General features: G+C 42.4%; 2 protein-coding genes across 3 annotated transcripts in view; both read right to left on the reverse strand.

Moving 5' to 3' along the window:
• Positions 1-1,389, reverse strand: part of SERPINA10 (serpin family A member 10) — a 27,697-nt gene extending 26,308 nt beyond the window's left edge. The window contains exon 1 of one of the 2 annotated variants that reach the window (XM_019552456.1): positions 1,367-1,389. The gene's annotated coding sequence lies outside the window, so the exon portion shown is untranslated. Of the gene's footprint in view, positions 1-945; positions 1,035-1,366 lie in introns of those variants that run through there. The other variant, XM_019552454.1, reaches the window with a different exon arrangement.
• Positions 1,390-17,800: 16,411 nt separating this feature from the next.
• LOC109321718 (alpha-1-antitrypsin-like) overlaps positions 17,801-25,255 on the reverse strand; it is a 14,016-nt gene continuing 6,561 nt past the window's right edge. The window contains exons 3-5 of the mRNA XM_019552457.1: positions 23,250-23,520; positions 19,461-19,608; positions 17,801-18,069 (exon numbers count right to left, since the gene is read on the reverse strand). Of these exons, the coding sequence (XP_019408002.1) occupies positions 17,878-18,069; positions 19,461-19,608; positions 23,250-23,520 (611 nt within the window). The 3' untranslated portion in view covers positions 17,801-17,877. The remainder of the gene's footprint in view (positions 18,070-19,460; positions 19,609-23,249; positions 23,521-25,255) is intronic.

The following is a 25,255-nucleotide window of genomic DNA, read 5'->3' on the forward strand; positions in this document are numbered from 1 at the left end:
CAACGTCTGTGTGAGGTCCATGATCACCCCTGGCCACCACCAACACTGCCAGCAGCATCTGCAGGTGGTTGCCAACCACTGATTGGCACTTGCCACCCCTCCGCTCCACTGCTAACAGCACCACAGCCACCTGCAGGAGCTTGCTGTGCCCCCTCAGCCTCCAGGGGCACACAGTGTTCATGCAGGGAACCAAACCTGATGACCATGGCATGGCTATAGTTTGTTCAGTGAGATCAACAACAAACAGACCAAGCGCAAATAGTTTCATAAACCTGAAAATCTGGTTTTACTCTACTGTACTTGAATCGCAGCGGTCCACATCACGTGACCTACATAGGAGCTGATTATTGCTGGATCAGTCACTGACTCATCTGCTCAGTTATGTCCCCCAAATTGGTTCCCAAATGATGTCTGAAGCAGAAACAATTATTACAAAAGGTCAATGACCTAATCAAGAGAGGACCCAGTCAAGAGAGACCTCTTCCATCAGCACATCAACAGCCAACAGTGGGAGAATATCAGCAGTGCTTTAGTGCCTGCAGAGAAACACTTGGATTCTCTACCAGGAAACACCAAGACTGGTTTGATCAGGGTGACCAGGAGATCCAAGAGTTGACTGACTGCAGTCAGGCCTTTTGTGCTTACAAATTGATAACACGCCTAAGAAGGTGAATTACAAAGAAAAGTTATGAGTCAGGCCTACCGGGAAAATAGAAGAATTAGAAAGAATAAAGAATGGGTGTAAACTTTGTTTTTCTTCTTTAAAATAACTTATATTAAAAGGTTTCCCTAAGAGAACATTAAATCATTTCATATTCCACCAAACTTAAAATGCAGATAAGATGTACTACAGTTTAAAATGCCAAAATCACATTAAGACTTTACAGACATTATAATCCTCCTTCCCATGGTATATATTTAAATTTTAAAACAATTATATCTTACCAATCCAGTAGCTCTTCTGTTACTTTTCTCAATCAACCACATTTAAAAAAGTAGTTGAAGGTGACTGTCCAGTGATGGTCTTCAACAAATATTTGCTATTCCAAAGTATAATGGTCTTATTTTGTCTGTTAGAAATTAACTGATCAGTACACAATGGAAGATGTATTTCCTTTAAATGGTAAAATCAGGGAGAGGTATATTCCACTAGACATCTTATTGATCTAAAAGAAACAAAATAACGTTTCCCTGGAATTCTCTTCTGCACACTGAAGCAATTTCAACAATAGAGATGGAAACTGCAATCACCTAAAATAGCCTAGGGACTGGTAGTTATGGCAGTCCCTAATTTTGTTCCATCTAAAAGAAACAAAATAATGTTTTGTATTTTCCATTGATCTCAGATGATCAAATCCGATCTTACCTTGTCAGCTGATCTCTGGGTTTTATTGCAGTAACGTGAATAGGATCCGGCAAACATGGAGAGATGACATTATCTGGGTAAGGGAAAGAAATGTAGAAGTGAACCTCATCAGGCTGAAGAGGGCAGTGTAGCCAGCTCTTCATAGTCTTGGTGAGTACTCTAACCATTAGTTTGTAATATAAAAGGGAGTACACAAGCATCACCTCATCTTTCAGGAGCAGGATTTTTTTAATGTGAGAGTGGCCACTTTGTTTTATGTGGGGCAGACTCCAGCCAGTGTGTTCACCATGGTCTCAAGTTGCCATTGGAATGGGCTTCTCAGGAAAGCTAGGGCATGGAAACGCCTAGTTGAGGATACCAATTTGGCTTAGGCATGAAATGGGTACAGATGTGTCCAGGCCTGTCAAAATGGTGGCACCTTTTGGCATGTGTCAATATAGAATTTTGTGCTGAGAGAATATTATTGGTAGAAATATATTCTGTGGCTCCCCAATTCTTAAAGGATCCTGAAAGAATCAACCCGCAAATACCAAGAATAAGGTTACAAACTCAAGTTACAGGAGGGGATCGAATCCAGTCTAACAATGTTGCAAGCAACCTCCTCATAAAAACTATTAAAATACCCATTTTGAAAGTATATTATTTCCTTTCTTCCCCTCTGCTGCCTGATCCAGACATCTTCCAATCCCTAGCAACTTGCATCCAATATAGGAGACATGGAGAGGTAAAGGAAAGTTACTACTGTTGTAGATACTGTTGCTGTCATGTATATTACTGTAACTATGAAAAAGGTCATGATGGGAAGGGAAAGGGAATGGCACATACAATTTCCATGCAGCACTCTTTAACCAAAGTAGCATTGTTCTTAGCTTTGAACCCTGCCCTTGCTCTACAATTCTGTCTCCCATTGGTGTTGGTGGAAATTTGACATGAATGAGGACTGCAGTGCTTAGACTGAGAGGCTAAGGATGTGACTATGGTCAGAAGAAGGTATGAAGCAGTCTCTGGGGCTTTGAATCTCTCAACAGAAATGGAAAACTGTAAACTTTCTCTTTTCTGGACCATATGAACTTCAGACAGTTTTCTTAGAAAATATAGGCAGCTGTTAAGTGTATTGTTTCTGCTTGTTTCAATAGAATTGTCTTTCTCCGAAGTCATTCATGAAGCCACATTGTATTTCTCTCCCTCCTGCTGAGTGCTCCTTTTCTGGCAGTACCTCCCCCATGCAGAGTAGTGCTTATATCTCAGTAACCTTATTGATTTAATTGATTTTGATGGAGCTTCTTAAGGTATAAAGTATCACTTGGCACATGGGCAAGACCCTTACAGGCTGCCTCAGCAGGAGTGCTTCATGGTATAGACAATTAGAGTCCTACACTAGCACAGGTCTCATAGTAGGAACATAAAGTAATGGCAAAACTGTACCTTATACCAGCATAGGTCTCCCTCCTGCCTCCCACCCCCTAAGAGCAAAACAAATTACACTGACAGAAAGCAAAGCTTTGCTGGTGTAATTGGTGACCTGGGGGTGTCTGCCTGCACAGCTATGTTCATGGGTGGATCTAGGATTTTGAAAGGGGGGTGCAGATGTTGTGGTACATCATCATATATAACATAACACATGTTTTTTCTTCAGTTAAAAAGAAACTAGAAGCTTTACTAATATAGTAGGGGCCTAGAATTCTATTATTCAGTTTGGTTGAAACAAAAAACCACAAAAAAACAACTCAATTTCATTGGAAGGTGCTTTGATTTGCTATCAAATATGGTCTATAAACACACAACAACCTATGAAAAAGTAATCAAAACGTGTTGTTTCATTCATCTTGCAGCTATTAAAATTAAACGTACATTGTTCAGCTTTATAAAACAAAATCAAATCTTCTTGAACATCTTGACAGTGTATTCAGTGCTTCACTGAAAATGATTTCCACATGAGTTAATGTTCCCCTGAGTTAAGATTTCCATACCAAAGCTAATGTTTCTAGCTAGAGTTAAAAACAGTGTCAGGATGGTGAAATAGGTATGTGACCAGGAGCAGCTAACAGACAGCAGAATTGCAGAAGAAAGGATAACTTAACTAGTGGAACTATTAAAGATCGTTATACCAGAAGGGAGGGTCGTTAACACTTGTAGAATGAAGAGCTTAGAGGGAATCAGGTAAATTTGTAAAGAGCCATCAAGTCAGTTGACTCCCTTGCTGCTGCCTGAATAGAAATGCTGCTGCTGCTGCTGCTGCTGCTGCTGCTGCCGCTGCTGCTGCTGCTGCTGCCGCTGCCAGGCAGTTGGTTTTAAACTTTGAGTGGACCAGAAAACAAAGGAGGGTGGGATTGTAGCACTCCACTTCCCCTGGATCTGCCCCTGGGTATGTTACTCATGAATTCATACCTTTTGTACCCTAGATTGCCACCACTAATGCCAGCAGAAGTCTGTTCTGTCAATCTGGTCATAAACTAACCTCAAATAGCTGTGAGAGTATGTGATTCCAAATGCAAAGGGTGGGGCCAAAGTCTTGTGGCTCATTTAATTGCCTTTATGCCAGGGCTCTGATGAGAGGTTTTGAGAGCCCTATTCTTTACCTATGTCAAACAATGTTTCCTGTCATAATCAACCAGGGGCAACTCCCTTTCTGGCTTGTGATTTACTGGCTTGTGTCATCAGCAGTTGTTCCTGAATGAGTTTTCCTAGTGAAGATGCAGGCTAACATTTTTTACCTTGATATAGCTGGTCAAAACCAGCAATAAGATTCCCTAAAACTGATCTTGATCTGCTTAGTGTTAGCCTAGGAAAAGAGTAAGGGATTGGGTAACATGTATTAGTTAACCATGGCTGAGCCTCAGCCACATTCCCTAGACCAAACAAACAGCAAAAGCAGAGGGAAATATTTAGTGGGTGCATATGGATGGATTGTAAGGAACTAAGTTTTTTCTCTGAAATGTTAATATGACATATAGACCCATATATTCAGTTAGGCTATCTCTTAAAAGCATTCAACCAGTTAATCAGTTATAAGGTAGATGCTGTTTCTTCTCAACAGGTAGTCATAATCTTTGGAAACAGCTGGAAACAAATTCTTAACTGTATCTTGCTTATAGTTGGTTCCAGTTTTTAAGAGGCCTTGGGGTTATACAATTACCCAAACTACCTAAGGTCAATCATATCCTGCAGGTTCTTTTCAAAAGATGTATTTTCAGATACAAAATCCAGTGGCACACACACACTGTGGATTATGGTGCTTGCTGATTTGAAGTGGACAGAACAGCAAGACTGTAAGGTTGCATAATGTGGAAGAGATGGTTAAATATAGATTACCTCAGTCCCCTTGGAAAAAAATGCAATTTCATGCTAGTACAAACACCTTATTGTTTCCTTAGGAACATTCACTGGGCACACAACTGTATCTGTAGTAGTGAAATAAATTTCCTCTTTACAATAAAGAGCAGAATTCAGGTGCCGGAACAGAGGTTGTTTGCTATTCATGGAGACAGCACGTGTCATCACAATCCTTATTTCCCAAATAAGAAGCGAGTATAATTTTGCATTCTTTGGACTTGTGTCCACCATTGTTGTCTTAGGCAACTGATTTGATGAGTCAGTTTAGAAGACAGGCAGGAGGGAGGGGGAGAAATGAGTTGGAGACCTGTTACTGTTTGACTGCTCCTGTCTGCCTGGCATAGAGTTTGTCTGTATTTGTGTCTCTTGCTCTGCCCACGAAAACAACATTTCAGCACCAAATTTAAAATGGATTTGACATTATTTGAAAATTAGACATCATTCTTCATTAATGAAGGGGGGAAATGTAGCACTTAAGCGTATTGGCATCATTGGTTTGCATACTTGGCCAGCTGAATTCGAGAGGCAAGGAAGTTTTTTTTCCCCTACCTAACCTCCCTCACTCACAGGTGTTATGCACTGGAGTAATACAGGGCAGAGGGCCAAATTCTCAGCTGGATTAATTCAATTGATTTCAATGGTGTTAAACTGATTTACACCAGCTGCTCATCTGGGCCAGAATAGTTAAACCACTTGCCAAACCTCACCTAGGGAGTCTGTAGGAGAACTGGGAGCAGAACTTCTTATAGGGACCAGTGAAAATCTGTGCTTAAATCATTTGAAAATTAATGTTCACTCGTACTTGCAAGCTACCAAGTAAATGCAGTGATCAACAGCTGCACTTGTTCAGAGTGAGCAATTAAGACACAAGAGTTTTGTGTTAGTATTTTAACTGGATGACAGTGGCTATAACCCGCTGGATTTGGCACAAGTTGTCAAAGCAAGTAGTCTGGGGTCCAGCCTGTATTTGTGAATATCTGTGGCAGTGTGGTTCTTAGTGAAGGGGTTAGATCTTCACTGAGCTCTTGACTCAGTAAAAGACGTGTTTGTCTTTGAATGAAATGTAAGATTAGCCTTGTACTAATCTTTGCTGAATCAGGGCCTGAATGAGGCCAAGCTCAATCAGAATTGGTGCAGTACTATTCACGACTCTGATTTACTATTCTAGTGACCCGTGCAAACTTTTGCTCTTCTTAAATTCAGCTGTTCTATCTCCTACTTCAAAATCAAACAAGTGGGGGGAAAAAAGAAAGATCTCCAAGATCAGGATGTCTGGCTACAATTTAAACAAAAGGGTTCTCTCAAAATGGGGCTGAGGGAAAATACCAAACAAGTTACCAGCTCAGAAAACATATTTTTTCCTCTTGCTCTTGGCAGGAGAGGGCAGCCTGGCTGAAGTTACTAGCAGCCACATTTTTTCTGTTCTGTGTTATTCTGTGTTCAGCTGCTCCCCTCCCCACCTCAAGTTACACTGCTTTTAACCACAGGAGACTGAATTCCATGGCTCAGGAAGCCCCTTCTAATCCTTTGTTCTTAGTATAAGTCTGATGGTTTTTCTCTTCATTTTGTGCAAGAGGAGAAGATGCGGAGGCATTAGCAATAATACCAAATGCACAGGCTGCCTTGTACTTGGTGTTCATAAGGGCTGAAAACTGCAAACACAAAGACTAAGTACAGACGGTCAAAAAGCCTGAGGCTAAATTGATTAAGTCTTTGCAGTTTAGATGAAGATTTACAGATTAAATTGAGATGCAAGTGAACACATGTTTACATTTGGTTCAGGAAATGCAGCCACATGCCCGCAGTGGCTCAGGTGGTGGGGCAGGCTGGACTGGCTAGAGCACAGTTCTCTAGCACCTAACCAGCAGGGGCTGTATGTTCACTTCCTCTTCCTACTGCCCCTGAGGTCTCTGGGACTTGCAGTCTACAATCACAGCAGCAGGTCTCTGCAGGGTTGCTTATCACTTCTTCCTGCTTCCAGGTGCCTCTGGGATTTGTAGTCTACAGTTGCAGCCAGCAGTAAGTTTGGGTGGGGAAAGGGGTGCTTAACCCCTCTTCCTGGTCCTGGACCCCAGCTGGGGTTTGCCTGGGGAGAGCAGTTCCCTCCACCCTGCAGATTGGGCTGCATTCCCAGCCAGGCTTGCCCCCCGTCAGCCAGCTCTCACTGTTCCAGCTAGGGAGCAGAGGGGTGGGGCTGTTGGGGAAATTGGCCAGGTACTGTGTAGCACCCATACACCGAAGGGTGTGCTCATACACCAAGGAGCACTGGTTATGTCCCGTCTCTGGGCTTGTTCCTAGCCGCGATCAATTAGGCAGAGAACGAGGGAGTGTCGGCAAGATGATTTATTTCTCTGTAGAGGGGTTACTCAGTGCCCACTAGACAGAGTTCCCCCGATCTGAGTTTGGTAGCACTTTTTACACTAACAGGTCATACATATGCAAATATAGGTATACTTAAGCATAAAGAATATATGCGTGCGCATGTTTGGGGAATTTCCACTAGCTTTGGGGTTTTGTTTTCTTGCTTGCTGTTACAGAGTTACAAAAAACACAGAAGAAGTTTGCTTACTGTCAACAAAAGGCTATCTTTAAGCTTAGGGAAAGGTCATATGCTTCTCAAGGGTCATCTGCTTCTCATGGGTCATCTTGTATTTCTGATAGGGCCAGCCCTGCTTCCTGGAGAAGACAGCATAGCCCAGTCCAGGGCTACAATGCATGCTGGGATGCTGGGGGCTATGATTTAACTTGAACCAGGAAGGGGTATGGGACAGAAGTTTGATAAATTGGTTTGACCCAAAACAGTTGTGTCTGGTACTACATTCAACCAGGTTTATTGTAAACCAGTTTTAGCCATTTTGAAACTGGTTTGTGTGCACTGAGCTTCTGTTCTGTTACAGGTTTAAACCAATTTTTGATCACTTAAATCAGTTTCTGTGCAACTTCTGTCCCTAGCCAAACGATTTGATGAAAGAGGCCAAAATTCCAGGAAGTCATTGGTCAAATGAATGAGAGAGAAAGGTTTGGTTTCAAGCATCTGGGCTATAAGCTCCTGTTTCAAAAACAGTGATATAAAAGCAAAAAGGAGAAGGTTCCTGTGGCCAAAGCAGAGGAATGATAATCAAGTCGACAGTCAGAAGAGAAGACTGAGGTGGGATTTAATAGCAGCCTTTAACTACCTGGAGGGTGGTTTCAAAGAGGATACAGCTAGACTTTTCCCAGTGGTGGCAAATGACAGAACAAGGAGCAATGGGAACTTGCAGCAACCTGCGGCAAGGGAAATTTAGGTTGGAAATTAACTAGGAGGGTGGTAAAGCACTGGAACAGGTTACCAAGAGAGGTGGTAGAAGCTCCATCGTTGGAGGTTTTTAAGGCCTGCGTTGACAAAGTTCTGGCTGGAATGATCTAGTTGGGGATGGTCCTGCTTTGAACAGAGAGTTAAACTAGATATGGCCTCCTGGTACCTTGTGGTATGTAGAAAAAACATTTAAAGCTGTGTCTATGTCCGAATCTCCAAATCTTTCTGAATGTCTCCGAGTCAATTTGGAGTGTTCTGCTTTGATTCAGAGAGGTAAAAGGGTCCTCTGATTCGGTTCAGATTGGGAGATTCAGTCACTGAATTGGGCTGAAACTCTGCCGAATCAAATCAGGGACTGAAGCTTCACACAGCCCTAATGTATACCCTCTGAGAATTGGGAAAAGGGGATCACGGGAGGGTTTGTGCTTCAGTGAAACGCATACAGTTCAGTAAGGCTTATTGGCATGACAGGTCAAACAAATATTGCCAGAATACTGGTATAAAAAACAACAACAACAAAAAACCACCAATAAAAAAACCCCTGGGACATCAAGGAGTCTTTCAACTGACTGCTAATGAGTAAATGCCATAACACAGTACTCCTTAGATCAGAGAAAATGTGCAATCTTATATATCATGGTTTTGTGCTGGGGATCAACTAGTATTAGTAACTACTTGTAAAATATGACAGGGAGGGGATAGGGGGAGCAGGGAAGGAAGGGTTGGTTGACCATTTTCCAGCTCTGCCACTGGTTGATCAGGTGACCTTGTGCCTCAGTTTTCCCATCTGTGTAACAGAATATGATCGTGACCATCTTTGTTAAAGTACTTTACAATCAAGCTGATATGAGGGCTGTCATACTGATGTCATTCATCATTTATCTATAATAATCCAAATCAGAAAGTCAAAATGAAACACTCTGACTCTCTTGAAAAGAAATGCTGCGATTACGTTACTTCATTATTTCCCATTTTTTTTAATTAATTGGAAATTTTGTGTTTTGTCTGAAAGGAAAATATGAAATGCTGGCATTTGGCTTGGAATGTAATTTCTAAGTCTAAATGTGACCATCAGTTCATTTGTATTTGTGGCTTTAAATTAAGCTTTTAGCCCTGTTTGAAATCTACCCTCTACCTTACAGCGTCACTTAATTTACTGAATCTTGCCCATATTTTTTACTGAGAGTGGGGTACCATTCAGAAATCTGTCTTGTGTGAGAGTTGCTTTTCGCTGTAGAGAGATTACTCTGGAATTATTTAATTTTCCCCAATGCTATTTTATGAACCCAACTGTTTTTATTTTAGGGATAGGGAATATACAAACATTAAACCCTTTTACTTATCTTTGGAAAGTGCTTTAAGATCTAACAATTAAAAAGGTTTTATGAATACTGAGTAGTTTTGTTTATTATTGGTAACATTATAGTGTTTCAATATGGTACTTTAGTTAGATACGTGGTTCATAGATGCTAGGGTCAGAAGGGACCTCAACAGATCCTCGAGTCCAACCCCCTGCCTAGACAGGAAAGAGTCGTGGGGTCAGATGACCCAACCAGATGCCTATCCAGCCTTCTCTTAAAGACCCCCAAAGTAGGGGAGAGTACCACATCCCCTGGAAGCCCATTCCAAATTTTGGCTACCCTTATCATTAAGTTTTTCCTGATATCCAGCCTAAAACTGCTCTCTGTCAGCTTGTGACCATTGTTCCTTGTTACTGAGAGGCCCTGGTGAACAGAGCCTCTCAGATCCCTTGCTGCGTTCCCCTAATGAATTTGTAGGCAGCCACAAGATCACTTCTCTGCCTTCTCTTGTGGAGGCTGGAAAGGTCCAGGTTCCTCAGTCTCTTCTCAGAGGGCTTGTCCTATAAGCCCCTAACCATATGAGTGGCCCTCCTCTGGACTTTCTCGAGTCTGTCAACATCCTTCTTGAAGTACAGTGCTCAAAACTGGATGCAGTACACCAACTGCAGTCTGACCAATGCCGCATAGAGGGGAAGTATCACTTCCTTGGTTCTATTTGTCATGCATCTTCTGATAAAATGCGGTTAGCTTTGCTGATGATTTTTTTTCACTCATTTTGAAGCGGGTTGTTCAATCCTATTTCCAACTAATTGAATGTTTATGATATTCAGATTTATCTCACTACGGTCTCATTTAAGAGGTGAATGGTTTCTTTAAAGTCCAAGTAATCCTCAAATGTAAGTAATTGTTAACAGAATTAGATTTTAATCCAGGTCTTATGTAAAAATAAATGTTAGCATTGCTTGAGAGACAGGTAGAAATATAAATTTCATTCGTATTAGTGACCTGTCATTACCAATAATGTGCACATGTTCCAACAAACAGTTTAAAAGTGTTAGGTATAATACGTGTTTACAAATAATGTTCTAAATTCAAAATTTTGGTGAGACTTTATTTCTAGATGTAAAAAAAAATTACAAATTTCTAGATTTGGACAGACTTGAAGAAACAAATGGATGAGTAATCACACACAGGTTTTATTGGATCGGATTTATTGAATTATAGTTATTTAAACTTGAAAGAGCTTTTAAAATAATATACCTTTACACTATTGTCTACAGGCTGTACATAAATTATCTATTGTAATCTTTAGCTTTGGCTTCATATATTCTCCTTGGAATATTCCCATATTATAATATAATGGAACATTGAAACCTACTGAATTGAATCTGATAGCATCATTTACCAAAGATAAAGCAAATCTTGTTTCTGATGGCCGTGCTTTTTCAGTGTTTCCTTTAGTCAAATTGCAAAAGAGCTAGTGACTGAATAACAGAATACTTGCTCTCAGATGGTATCTGCCAAGATAAAGACGCAGATTGCAGGCATTTCATAATGTTGTATAGTGTGAAATCCTCTAGAAGCCAGACTTAGGCATTCAGCATGTGATCTTATTTAATTCTTTCTGCAGGTTTCTGCTATTATCGCACCCTAAGAGCTCCTTGCTTTTTCCTCCGTTCCTGTGAAGGTCTTGGCATGCTAGCCTCCCATCTTATCAGTTACTTTCTGACCAATTTAAGAGAATGGGGAGAGATTCCTCAGCTCTGGATAGCTCCACTGAAAGGTCTGACCCTCCTGTGCTCCATTAGCCCCAGAAGGACAGCTCTTGCCAGCTTTACTTTTGTTTCTATGCCCTAATGCTCCCTGAAGTACTTCTAGCCTTCCTAACCTACTGCTAGGCATAGAATTTTGTATTTGCAGATACCTTCCCTTCTGCTGCAGGTCCTACTACTCCAGTTCTCTCCATTCTGACACACTACTGGCTCAGTGCTTGTTCATTTCTACCCACAGTTACTGATGTCCGTCCCCTCCTGGTTCCAGGCTAGAGGGAAGAGTTGTGATCCAGCATGGGAAAGCAAGATAGTGGGACTTATCAAAAGGGAAGGCATGGGGAAGTGTTCCTAATGTGGAAGAGGGATGTCAGCAACCTTAAGGGGACACTTTATGTTGCCTGAAACTCTCCCTTTTCAAGTTCTGGTGACTTCCTGGCTCTTCCTGAATAGGCTTCCCAGAGGGGTGGTGCTCTCACCTTCCCTGGAAATCTTCAAAAGGAGACTGGATAGGCACCTGGCTGGGGTCTTATGACCCCTGCTACCCCCAGTGCTCCTTCCTGCCCATGGCAGGGGGTCAGACTAGATGATCTGTCTAGGTCCCTTCCAACTCATGATTCTATGATTCCCCTATGCTTAGGGGAGCAACTAATCCTTACAGACCCAAGCACATGGTGATTAGTGACCCCCTTAAGAGTCAAAAGGGTCACTTTGCATCTTGGCTTTTACAGAAGTTGCAGTGTTTCAGCATTTAGAATGCATGTTGTACTAGAACAGAATGGCACTTTGAGTTCTGGACAAACACCATGAGCACATCCTGTTCCTGCTCTCTCTGTAAGTATCAGGAAATTTGTCCATACATTGGTATTCTGTGAGCCATTGCACAGAGAAAAAGCAGCCCCTTTTGAGAAGTAGAAGGTCACACACTTCATGCTTTATGCAGGTTTCTCTGGCTTCACACCCTATGGGATCCTTGCTCATTCTTTCATTCCCATGCACTGCCCCCCACCCCCTTAATTTAGGGATTCACAGCTCAACTGCCCTTCACTTATGCCAGGCCCTCTGTATATATACTGTCTGTGTTCCCCAAATCCTCCTCCCCTTGTCAGGGACTCTGAGCATCCCTTCACTTCTTTCCTTTCATGGTAGAGGCTCTCTGAATCTCCCTCTGGTGTCAGGACAGCATGTGCCCACCATATCCTTAGGGTCCCTTCCCCCCGCCAGGGGTTTTACATGCTTCCTATTTTCTGAGCGAGGGTCTCCCTTTCTCCAAGTCTTTTTTCTTTTTGTTTGAGACAAGTCATTCAGGCTATGATGGAAATATTGGAAGAGCAGAAGTGGGGGGCATTTTCATACTGAAAGATGTTAATGAATGTCCTCTACTAGTTCTTTGATACATAGCTAGCCAGTTCTGAAACCTTCCTAGTTCTACTTTGCAGGAGAACAAACCAGCAAAAAAGAGTTTGTTGCTCTACAGCTTGTGGATTCTTGATCTGTCCCTCATAGAATTTCAGCACTTTGGCTTTTGAGCTGGAACCAGGAAAACTTGGGCTGAAAATTTGGAAGCAGTAAGTACACTTTTTTTAACTTCTCAAACCACTTGGTTTTAGTTCTGCTGAACTATGCAAGGGAAGTTCTGGGTAGATTTGCATTTTCTCTCAGCTGGAAAGTCTTAAGAAGCCCATGCTAAGCATCTCTGTGTTTTTATGAATTCTGCAATAAGTATGGACGACTAAGAGCTAGGGACATGAGTCATGTTTGTCACGTCAGTTGGTTGGCTTAATGCAGGGCCTTAAATCATTGTTAGAAGCACATTGTTTTCCATCAATGCCATCTCTTTCTAAAAAGCTCTGGGCTATGGAGAAGCTGCCCTTGAACTTAGTACTTCACCTTGCAGAACAGTTATAATGAAACAGGAAAAGGCACAAGAAATCAGAAAGGGCTGAAGCATCCCTTGCCCCTTCTTGGGCGTGTAAGGAACAAGTCAAGTAGGGAAATGGATGATTAGACTACAACCGTCTTATGCATTACAGCACATGTTGCCTTCATGGAGTTAGCTGATGGAGTAGGAGTGGAACAGAAAGAGATTTGGCTGTGTTCCCCTGTGTGTGGCCTAGACTGGTTGGCCAGATCTGAGGAGAGTAAATTGGACCCTAAAAAGGGGCAAAGTGCCTTAATCCCTTCCCAGAAAGAATGAGCTGGGAAGGAATTGTGCCTTACTGAGCCTCCATTCCTTCCTGGATTACCATGGATGACACAGCTATTCCCTGCCTCCTGCTCAGAGCTGGGTCTAATAGCCTTCTCTTGCCCCAGGATACTGCAAGCCTTAGGTTAATTCAAAACCAGGTCCTGACCATTATTAATGAATTGAAATAAATTGGAGGAGAGCCTGGACTGAAAACCCTGCCCTTTCCCTCAGGCCCTGATGGTGCTCCTAGCTCTCAGATGTGTAGGGTAAGTGTGCTGTACTTTAAAGAGAAGGGATGTAGAGGGAGCCAATCAGATATTTTGCTTGCTGGGCAAGTTGGACTTCCCGATGTAAATGCCACAGTGGCGTGTGTGCAAGCACAATGACTAATGTAGGCAGTGCAGCAGTAGAGCTGACGGCATCCGCTTTCTGTACAAGTGGCATCATGCAGGTGGGAAGAAAGAAATGTTAATGTGTGGGAGTGGGAGGCTGTGAAAAGATCTAGTGCACAGTAGAAATGCACAGAACACATATGAGAAGTGTGCTTTGTGGTGCTGCAGGAAGAGTCAGTGGGCTAAGAGGCAGCGTGGGGGGGGGTGAAGGGGGAGGAGCAAGGAAAAGATAGAGGCAGAAAGACTAAATAGAACAGAATAAATGAACATCACATGGTACCACACAAGCACTGGCAGAGAGCAAGCTGTGTGCTGCCTTTGTGTCAAATATGTTGCCTGTCTGCAGTTCAACCCTGTCTCCAATGAATGTTGTAGTGGAAAATAAAAGCAAGATGTCAATAAACCAGGATTTGTTGCCTGATTAAATAAGTCTGGCAGGCTTCTCTCCCTAACTCTGATACTAATGTTTCTCAAAATCAGCCAGTGTTGTAGCAGGCCCCCGCTATCTCCATTGCTCAGTCACAGTTTGGAAATCCTAAGTCAGCCTTGTTTCTGTATCCCCCCAGCACTCAGAAGGGATTACTGGTGAGTTTTAAGGTGGCTGAGGAATCCAATCCATGCTCTGCAAGTATTTCCACAGATATCCAAGTGGTGGCTTGGGGGAAGATGGGTGTACACAACTGTTGACCAGGATATTGTGCACTTTCCTTCTTCCTCTGTTGTTTCTTGGCTTCCTGAGCAAAACGGTTCTCTTTGATGTATGGTGCAGCACCATTGAGACTTGTTACCAGCCAGCACTTCCCAATTTATAGGGTTGATACCACCCTTAAGGTATGCTTTCAGGGTGTGCTTGTAGTGCTTCCTCTGTCCTCTGTGGGTCCTCTTACCATGACTAAGTTGAGAGAAGAGGACTTGCTTCAGGAGATGTGAGTGTCATCTATCCACACACTGTGGTTAGCCCAGTGGAGTTGATGTTTTATGATCGTTGCCTCAGTGCTGATTGTTAGCTGCATAGAGGATGCTGGCATTTGTGCAGTGGTCTTCCCACCTAATGCGAAGGATCTTTCTGAGGCAATGCTTATGGAACTATTTCAGGCACCAAAGATGGCTTGATGTGTCACCCACATCTTGCACGCATAGAGGATATGAGGATAACCACTGCATTGTAGACAAGGATCTTAGTTTTCATCTACAGATCTTGGTCACCAAAGACATGGTGAAGCAGCCTGCCACAGAATACATTGGCATAGTGAATCCTATGTTTGATTTCTCCCTGACTGGGAGAGGTGACTGCCAAGAATGAGAAATGCTTGACATTTTCCAGGGGTTCTCCACCAATGGTAATTTGAGGAGGGCAGCTTGTGTTGGGGCAGGCTGATAGAGCACCTTAATCCCCAATGTTAAGGGAGAATCCCAGGTGGTGATAAGCACCTTCAGCGTACTTAGAGGGTGATGATGCCAGTCTTGGTAACTTTCATTTTGCTATGAAGGCACTGCAGGTTGAAAAGCTGACCGTCCATTGAATACTCAACCCCAATTCTGGGAGGGATGCAGTCATGGATGAGAATCAAAAACACAGTGAGGGTCCAGACTTATTGACCCAAGAGGCCCCTTACAGTCCTTTATCCCTACATATCTTTTCTTGGTATAACAGTGATGTCTCTATCATAAAGAAATGTAGACTTGTTCTTATGGTCTGCAAGATGAACTCTTAATGAATTTTTGGATTCCATCCTTGAGCACGGCTTATATTGATCAGAACACCAGGATGTTGTAAGTGGGAGAGTAAATGACTAATCAAAACATTATGAAATTTGCAATAACTAACTTATAAAGCCTAGATACTGTTGTTCTTCCTGCCCCCTTTAAATGCCCCTTTTTCCCATTATGACCTTACCTCTCCATCCTACTTTATGATGGAGGCTGTAGTATTAGTTTTGTGGATGTCACAAGAAGAGGAATTGGGGTCCGATTTCCTTCTTGCATGCTCTGGAGCCATGTGAATCACTCCACTGAAATGAGCTTAGCCAGATACCTGGTTGACGTGAATTGGTCTGGCTCTGTTGAAATGAAGGAAGCTGTGATGCTGAAATAAATAGCTGAGGATCTAGCTCAATTGAGCTATCGCTTTTTAAGTAAACAAATAAGTCTTATCTTCCTGTCTCTTGCTTCTCTGAAAGGCATATTTTTAGCAGTGAGATCTCAATAGATACAATGTAACATAAGCTATCCAAGATAGCAATGTTGCATCATCAACAGCTTCTTTCAAAGAGGTTTGGCAAATGGGCATATGTAGCAGCCATTCGTAAAGCAGCCTTAATGCAAATGAACCTAGTTTGAATGCCTTTCTAACAGATGGAAGAGAGTATGAGAAGGAGCCAACAAGACTATGTAGCGTATGTGCAATCATGGTAAGTGTTGATGGCAGGAATCCCAGTTAGGGATGTTCATACTCTTGTCTCTCCACAAATTACACACGCAGAGTTAGACACATGGTTCACTTGTAAATGAGACATTAACTTTTGTGTCTCATTAAAACATAAAGCTGAAATGTCACTTCAAGTCCAGTTTTTTTGTGTCCAAGTATTGCATTCTTTTCCTCTGCACTGTGAAAGGTAAAGCAGTTAGTCTTTGTTTTACATGTACCAGGTAGAAAAGGTCACCGTATTGTCCTGCTCATGAACTCACAGACTATATTTTTGGCCTTTCTGAGGTTGTCTTGCAAAGCAGATTTAACCCTGATTTCACTGATCAATTGTGTGTTTCCACTGCAAGGGATGATCTCCTACGTGGGGCACTCCCATTGGGACTCCTACACCTCCTCCCAGAAACATGCCTGTTGCCAAGGAAAGTGTGTGACTGTGTGGTTTCTACAGCTACTGTTTTTTAGCAGCCAGACCTTATCTCCCTTTGGAGGATAGTAACAATCAATACATGTTAAAGCTGCCATAGATATTCACTTAGCTGTGCCAAGGGACTCAGATGAAGTTTGCTATGTCCTCTTTACTTTCAACTCCTTTAAAAGGACAGGTGAAATGTGATATATTTCATGATATAGCTTTTCTGTGAGTCTGTCAGCATGAGTTGGGTCCAGGCCCTGAATAATTACAAGCCAATTAACTATATCCTCATGTTGCCTAGTGATGGGCATATCTTTCATGGGATTAAAGTTCAAATACACACCTGAATAATTCAGACCTATTGAATCTAAAACATTTGGCTAGAAATCTTGTGTGAACAACTTTTTTATACTGCATTAATAATTCTTGTTCTACTTTGATCTGTATACCCAAAGGGAAGAACCAGGAATAGCTCTATAAATGGAAAAGGTTTGTTGTAGGAGAGATTTTTAAGTACATATATGTGTGCACACTTGTACAATACCCTCTAGTCCCATTCCCTGTGACCTCAGCCTCCTAAAATCCCCTTTCTTCTCTTCACTTTCCTTAACCTCATACTCTTTTAACTCCCAGGCCAACACGTTCTTGCTATGTTGTAACAAGGATGGAACAAGCCTGATGTAAACTATAATGTTTTGAGTCTTCACTCAGCGTTCCTATGTTTTTTTGGACAGCCTTCCATTGTGCAAGGCAAATTAAGGCTTCTGCTCAAGTTCAGTAGCTGGCAGCAGGTTTGCACAGACACTACTACAGCTTCTGCCCACTGTAGAAGTCCCTTTCGTAGCTGGTGACTTCCTAGAGTGCACTTTGCTCTCTTCCAGTTCAGCAACTGCAGTGGAGCTGTGTATCGCCACTCCAGTGGCTGGGTGGTGGCTTTCTGCTCTTGGAACTTATGCTAATGAACCAAGTAAGTACGGGCAAGGCTTTCTGTGTTAGCGAGACTGTTCCCACTTTATCTGACATAACATTCACTGACAACGAAAAATAAAGCAAAGGATTCTGTTTTAACGTGATACAAGTGCAATATCTGTGTGCTAGGAAGTTTGCAAATCTTTTCTTAATTCTGAGCGGTCAGAAAAGGATTTCCTTTGCTGGCCTAATTTAAAAATACCTTTTTCTTCCCACATCTGACAACAGAGCTCCCTATGTCAATAGAGCTTTTCCAGCACCCACAGCTACTGACAGTAAGTTTGAGTACCAGTGTTTACTAGGAAAGAACTTTAAGCTCCATAACGACAAAAGAAGAAATACTTCATGTTATTTCATGTTTCAAAGTTCCTTTATTCAGTCACAGCAATCAGAACTTGTAGCTGAGTTAACTGTACTTCCATACTCATTGTTCATTAGGGTTCATTATTTTTCCAATGAAGAGTGTGCTGTTGGTAACTCTATCAAAAATCAGCATTAGGAAGGGGCTGTTGAATTCAATGGGTGGGGGAAGAGAGAGAGGCATAATTTCAACAGCTGTTGCTGCTGCTGCCTCAGAGCCTCTCTCATCAACATTCACCACGGCCTTATGCACAACCTGTGGGGAAATAAAGCACACCTTGCAGTTCTTGGCATAATACAAGAGCTTACCATAGGTAATCCAAACACTTTTAAACCAGTGACATTCAGAAGATCTGTCCTGGGGGAATTGAGCAAAAGGAAGACAGAACTGAGAGAAGACCATGGGATGCACAGCTTATTGTCACATCAGCTGTGAACTGGGATGGATATGCACAGTGCTTTTCCCTGTGAAAGAGAGTCTCTCTCAAAGTAACTATTTCCATCCACAGAAAAATAGTCCCACTCCCTCATATCTCTGTAAGGATGGTTTTTAAAGGATCATGGGTGAAGCTGATCCATAACCAAAAGGACCAGCATAAGGCCTTAAACACCTCACATGTCCTTGAGGCCAATAAACAGAAGAGAGGTGCTGACTTTTCTTGTGCTGTGCTAACTTGTTTTTATTAGTCTCACACACAGAGAAATGGAGATCGCTGAATGGAAAAAAAAATGATTGGGGGGGGGGGGAAGTAAGCATCAACTGTAAGTGTCCAATCCCAAGTCAAAAAAAGGTAGATGTTTATCTGAACTGCTTCCCCTAACCCTTTGATTTTTTTCTTCTTCCTGCTGGATTTAATTTTTCCTAGCCTCTTTTCTCCTTTGAGTTGTATTATTGTGGGAAGCAGGAAGCCACATCGCTCCTTACATGCAGTCTGTACCTCCTTTAAGATCACTGAGATGTCCCAGCTTGCCAGCTTTCCAGTGCTGCTTTTCTGGGGTAGGAAGATGAGAAGCAGGTTCCAAATATGTTTAGGAGCTTCTCTTGGGAATTAGGCTTTCTGGCCTCTCATTCTTCTTCAGGGGAATCCATTTATGCTCCAGAGAGTTCATGAATTTAATACTGGTTCATTAAAGGTTAAAGTACTAGTCTGCAAACCCATGTTCTTGTTAGGCTAAAGTCATCCCTGATGTAAATCTGGTGACCTGAAGAGGGTTGCACCCACATGAACCTGGCCCAGTGTGACTGCTAATTAAGGATGGTTCAAATTTGCTAACCATGAGCAGAAAGCAGTAGTTAGCTGTGTTAGTTGGAAGTCAGGCAGAAGCCAGGGTCAATTTGTACCTTATAGACTAACTAAATCAGATGTAGAAAATGAGTTTTTGTGATCCTGGGCTCATTTCTTCAGATGCTGTGAATAGACAAGCACAGAGTAGTGTATCCAAGTTGTTTCTGGAGAAGTGAGCTCGGGATCATGAAAGTTCATGCTCCACACCTCTTTTAATTAGCCTATAAGGTGCAAATCTACCCTGCCTTCTGGCTGATTTACTAAATCAGGCAATGTTTTTACATGGCATTTGCACTTGAGTTTAAAATTTAAATGTTTTCTACTGGGATGTTAAAGAGACCCTCTGCTGCTGTATACTTACTTTGGAAACCTTGAAGTCGGGTGTCCCAGTAATTCCAGACAGGTCAGCGTTGTCAGTGAACACATCAGTAATCCCCATTTTCATGAGAAGTTTCTTTATTTGGTAAGTACCAGAGATGGAGAATTTGGGGATGTACAGATATGCTGAGCTGTAGAAAAAAGCAACAAAGCAGAAGATTAAATATTTCATGCGGGTAAGAGCAAGGTAGACCAGCTTCTGTGACTGTTAAGAGAAAATCCCAGTGAACAGGCACTGTCCTTTATGTACAATACTCAATGTCACTCTGATTGCTAGTGCTTTCAAACACTGATGTAGATAATCCCTGCAGGGAAACAAAGGATGAGCACAACGGGTATCAATGTGAGCAAGAGAAGAGAGCAGACAGACAAGATGGGTATCATGGACAGGGAATAGGTGAGTGGAACCAGCAGCCTAGTGAACCACTTAGAGGGCAGCTGGATGAAGGCCAGGAGTAGATGGATTAGTCAGGCCAGGAAAGGCATAGAAGGGGCTGAAAGGCTGGGACAAGGCTAGGGAGCAGGGAAGTCCTGTAGTTGGACATGAAAGCAGGGGAAGCTGGTACTTTCTCAAAATTCAGTAGATTCAGAAGTGGCACCTATGAGCTGCAGTGCCTTCTAGTCAGGAGGTTGAGCCAGAGGGGAAGGCTAGCACCAACACCAACCATACGTGTATCACCCCAACATTGCTACTGGGGGTTCTGAAGTCAAGTTTGTCTGTAGAGGTACAATTTGGCAAATCCTCTGGAAGACTCTCATAGCAGAAATTGCATATCTTCCTTACCCAAGTGGGTCAACACTACTCTGATCACATTGGCCTCTGATCTGTCTGACTCGTGTCACTAGGCTATACTGCCTACTTGATCAATAGTGTCTGAGTCATTGGCAAGATTACACTGGCACTTTGAACTTGCTTGGTTTACTGTCAGTTGTAACAGCCTCCTTCCTTAAAAAAAAATCCCACGACAAAGAGGAAATTCATGCAATTTACCTGAAATTGCCCTTTAGTTCTAGCCCACCACCTCTCTCAATCTCTTTTTGATTCAGTTTTTAGTCAGGAGGCTTGTGCCAAAGCTGCATGTAATCCAGGAGACTTCTGAGTTCACCATGAAGAATTACAATGACTTTCTTTTTTGCAGTATCAAATTACTGGCTCATAACCAATTTGCTGCCCAATATCCCTGTATTCTTCTTAGCCCTTTATATTATTTCTCTGTCTTCACTGATTCCAATAACCTCTGCTGTCAGAGCTGCCTAGTTCAGTACCAGCAAATGATCCCTTGGAATATCAGCACACCAGATAAATGCTACCTGTGGTAATACTGATCTTTATTTCACTATAATGTATTCCTCCTCTCATCTTGAACTTGAGCCTGAGCCAGAGCCCGAGTAATAAGAAACTTCCTGTAACCTTTGCACCAGGACAATATTATTCTTTAGCAGTATACCTCAACTACTCTTCTTTAGCCAGTGTTCATTTGCTTTACACATTCATCTATTTGACTGTGCTCTGTTACAAACCATTTTGAACTCATTTATTAAGATGGCTGTAGCATGTATAAAATGCTTTACTAAATTGCAGCTAGTTTGTCAAATGCAATACTTAAATTTTACTAAATAAAGGTTGTGAAATGGTTGGTCAGTAACAGTGGGGAGCTTCAATGAATTAGGAACACATCAATCTGGCTTTATCTGCAATGCTGCTTTAACAGTGTTAGCATGTCTTCTCTCTCAAGCAGGTAGTAGCAATGAAATGCCCTTGCTGGTATCATTCCTAATGGTGGGAGCAAACAGAATTTCCTTGAACCATTATAGTGTCTCCCAAAAGCTCTCCTGCAGAGCAATAAACTTTGCAATGTAGGTACCAATTTAGGAGGAGTATTTAATCAGATTGTGAAAATGAGTAAGTAAAACATGATATGCGTATCACCTCCCCTCTATCTTTCCTGTGAAACTGTCTAAATCAGAGTTTATTTAGAGAATAAGTTTCCTGGGGCTCTGCAGGCACATGACTGAATTTTTACTTTGTTTTACTTTTCTTCTCTAGGAAAGAGGCATGTGCCATTAATAGTAAACAAAGTACAAATCTGCCCTGAAAAGTAACTGTAACAATGGCTCTTTTCTTCCATCTGAGCTGGTCAGCTTAAATTTACTTTTTCTCCATGAGCCATAGTTGTCCTGCTAAATTAATTGAGAGGCCTGAGAGGGTCAGTTAGGTTCCATTCCAGCCTTCACACCATCAACTGACTGACTGAATATATGTCACTTGTAGAATTGTTACTGGTTGGGATGCATAAGTTAAAACTATCCCAATACAAATCTTGGAAGCCCAGGATAGATTTTGCAGGTTGGCATGTGTAAAAAAATAATGCATGGTGACACGGAGCAGCTCTGATTCAGTGTCACTGAGAGCTAGTAAAAACAGAACCCCTGCACTTCTGTTTACTAGGACTGCGTGGAACTTTGGTAGCCGGTTTGATTCGGAGGAGATACGGCCAGATCCGGCAGCCAAATCTCTGAATCCAAATTGAATTGGGAGATGCATTAAAACCTCCGAATTGAACTGGAAGCCTCCAAATCAATTTGGGAAAGATTTGGCGCCAATTTGGAAATTAGTTCCTAGACTAAACAAGCAGCAGTCCTCGAGGATGCTGGACACAGCTGCCTCCAGCTGGTAAGTCTGTTGTGGTGGATGGAGGGGAAAGGGAAGGGGTGTCGGGGCAGATCAATGCCCCCACAGTGAGGGAGGAATTGGGGCTGGGGCTGGGACAAACTGCCCAGCCAGGGCAAGGAGGCACGGGACTCGGGGAGAGGGGCTCCTGCCACAGTGCGCCTCCGGTCCGGGAGGGCATAGGAGTGGGCATGTGCCCCCAGATCTGTGCAGGGTGGGCTGGGCCAGGCTGTGCTCTGGGAAGCTAGTCCCAGCTGCCCACTATCAGGCTGAGCTCTGTGGGGCTGATGGAGCCAGGGTTGCACTCCAGGTGGCCAGCCCCAGCCGCAGCCCAGAGCACAGCCCTGGCTCCACCCACCCTGCAGAGTGCAGTGGAGCAGGGGCTATGGGGGTGGGCTGCAGCCACCCTCAAATTCCCCAAAGCCCCTGCCATCAGCCCTGCCCCGATCCGGGTGCACGTGCCCACCCCCATGCGCTTGCCGCTGCTTGCCCAACCAGGCCGAAGCCGCGGCTTGTCCAGGAGGCGCTGGGAGGCTGGGTGAGCAGCAAGAGAGCATAGCCCCTACTCCCAGTGCCTTCCACCACTTGTCTGGAGTGCAGCCTGGCCCAGCCTGCCCCACGCAGATCCGGAGGCACACTCCTGCTCCTATGCCCTCTCCCAGACTGGTGGTGTGTGATGGCGCACGGAGGCGATAGTCTCCCTCTCCAAGTCCCATACCCCCCTGCCCCAGTTGGGGAGCTTGTCCCAGCCCCAATCCCTCCCTCACTGTGGGGGCACTAATCTGCTCCCCTCACACGCCTTCCATCCCCTCCCCTGTCCACCCACCACAACAAACTTACCAGCTGGAGGCAGCTGTATCCAGCCTCCTCAAGGACTGCTCCCTGTTTAGTTTATGGCTGAATCTCTGAATCGACGCTGAATCTTTGGATCCTAATCACCGAATCAAATTGGGACAGTGATTCAAATCACTGAATTGAATCACTGTCCCTCTGAATCAGTCGAATCCGAATTGAATACTTGCCACTTCACACAGGCCTACTGTTTACCAGTGCCATGTTTCGAACTGGCTATCTCTTATAATAAATTGTAAAAAAAATTACCTTAGAAAGAGTGACTCTGACCACCTAGACACTGTTTCTTTCACCAGAGCATCTTCCAACTGCTTCATTTTTCCTTTTTCAGGCAGAATAAAAAATGCTGTAGCACTTCCGTTGTAATGAAGTCTTAACACAGTGCAAGACAGATCATGATCAAAATGCATGTAAAACATGCCTGTTCTGTGCATCATAGGAACTTTAACTGTTGTTTCCTCATCTACAAAGAAGTCTCTTTCTCTAGTGAACTCTGACGCAAAAGGTTTCTCCCACTTTCCTTAAAGAAAAAAATAGAATGTAGGTGAAATTCTGTGAAAATAAGAAATTACTCATACAATAAGTATAATTTGTGCATCTCAGATATCGTGGTGTGTTTAGGTGAATACAGAAGCTCATTTATAATGGACTATTTGATTTACAACAAAACATTAATAATAGGCATTTATCTTTATAATGGTAGTTGGACACCCCAGAAATTTAGATGAAGTGCAATAAGCCTTAAAAAGTCCTGCTGAGGTAAAGTAGTCATTTTAATTACATTTTTTTTTATAATTGGGGAAAGTGATGCACAGAGTGTCTAAGTCACTTACAGGTTTCATTAAAAATTAGTAGAAGACAGAAGCCGAACCCAGACCTCCTAACTCCTCATCCCTCTGTCCCTTAATCACAGAGTATTATTCCATTTATTACAGTAAAATCTCCAGGATGTAGAAAGACTTTTGTATAGTGGTAAAAATGCAACCCTTTTCATTTATTAGTACTGTAATTTGGAAGAAAGCAAAGTTTACCATGTTAAAGATTTTTGCTACTGCTAAAGTGGAAATAGTTTTGCCTGGTCATGAGGAAGTTTCATAATCAACATCTGCTATGCTATTTATGTTCTAATACCAAATCAGTCATTTTCTTATTTCACCTGCCAGCAATGAATTCTTGCTGCTTTTATAAAATGCTGCTTCATATCTCTATCCTTGCATTTCTTTGCCTAACTTATGGGCATGTATGTGAATCTGTGCTTTCACACCAATAAATGCACAGGATTTTTTTTTCTTTAAATGATCAACTTTAGTAAAAGATAATTAAAGGCTATTTTGGCTCCCCTACTAAGGCACAAATTTTGCATTCAGACATACTTATATGCATTACATTTCCATTAATTTCAACAGTCAATATATAGTGCACTAATCTGGGAGCAAAAGCTGGCCTCGGTGGGTACCTATATACATGCTTCAATGTGTTCTAATTAGAATGCTGTAGCATTGATGCAGCGTCACGTGTATAAACCCCTACAGGTTTAAAAATGGTCTGTGGGGTGCTTTAACTAAAGCTTATCAAATGAGCTTTAGTTAAAACATCCCACGGCCATTTTCAAACATGCAGGGGCTTAATACGTTTGAAGCTGTGGTGTTTTAATTAGAGCAGCTCTCCAGGAACCACTGTAATTAAGATGCCCTCCCTTCCACCCCTGAGCACAAGTATAGGAATGCAATTTGCCAAAAACTCACAAATAAGCATGTTCTTCTGTGGAGTGGGTTGTAACTTGACCATAAATGGTCAACTTTTCTAAAATGGATATTCTCCTAGATTTTGGTACACTTTCTGCTTTATTTTGAATCTCTTTGAGTAATATAGAGTTGAAATCCCCAGTCCATATTTGCCTTTTGCTCTGGAGAACTCACTGTAGATATACTTTATCGGTAAATGCAGTGTTTTATAGATAAATCCCTTTAGCTAGATCATGGCCATACTGTTTGATCTGAAGTTTATTGAAGTTAACACTAGGGAGAGAGAGGGGGCTTTTCACTGACTGATGTCAATGTTCACTGGAACAGGCTCATAAAGTATATTAAAACTGCATTATTATAGATAAAAACATAATTGTGTAATGAAATCAATGTTACTTCCGTTGTAAAATTATGAATAGTAATACTGACAAAAATGCACAGGATCTTCAAAAAGCATTTGTCTGCAGAAAATCTTACTGGTGAAATTTATGCTGAGTTAGCCAATTGCCC

This window comes from Crocodylus porosus, unplaced genomic scaffold, assembly GCF_001723895.1.
Source record: "Crocodylus porosus isolate Cpor-Errol unplaced genomic scaffold, CroPor_comp1, whole genome shotgun sequence".
Classification (NCBI taxonomy): domain Eukaryota; kingdom Metazoa; phylum Chordata; order Crocodylia; family Crocodylidae; genus Crocodylus; species Crocodylus porosus.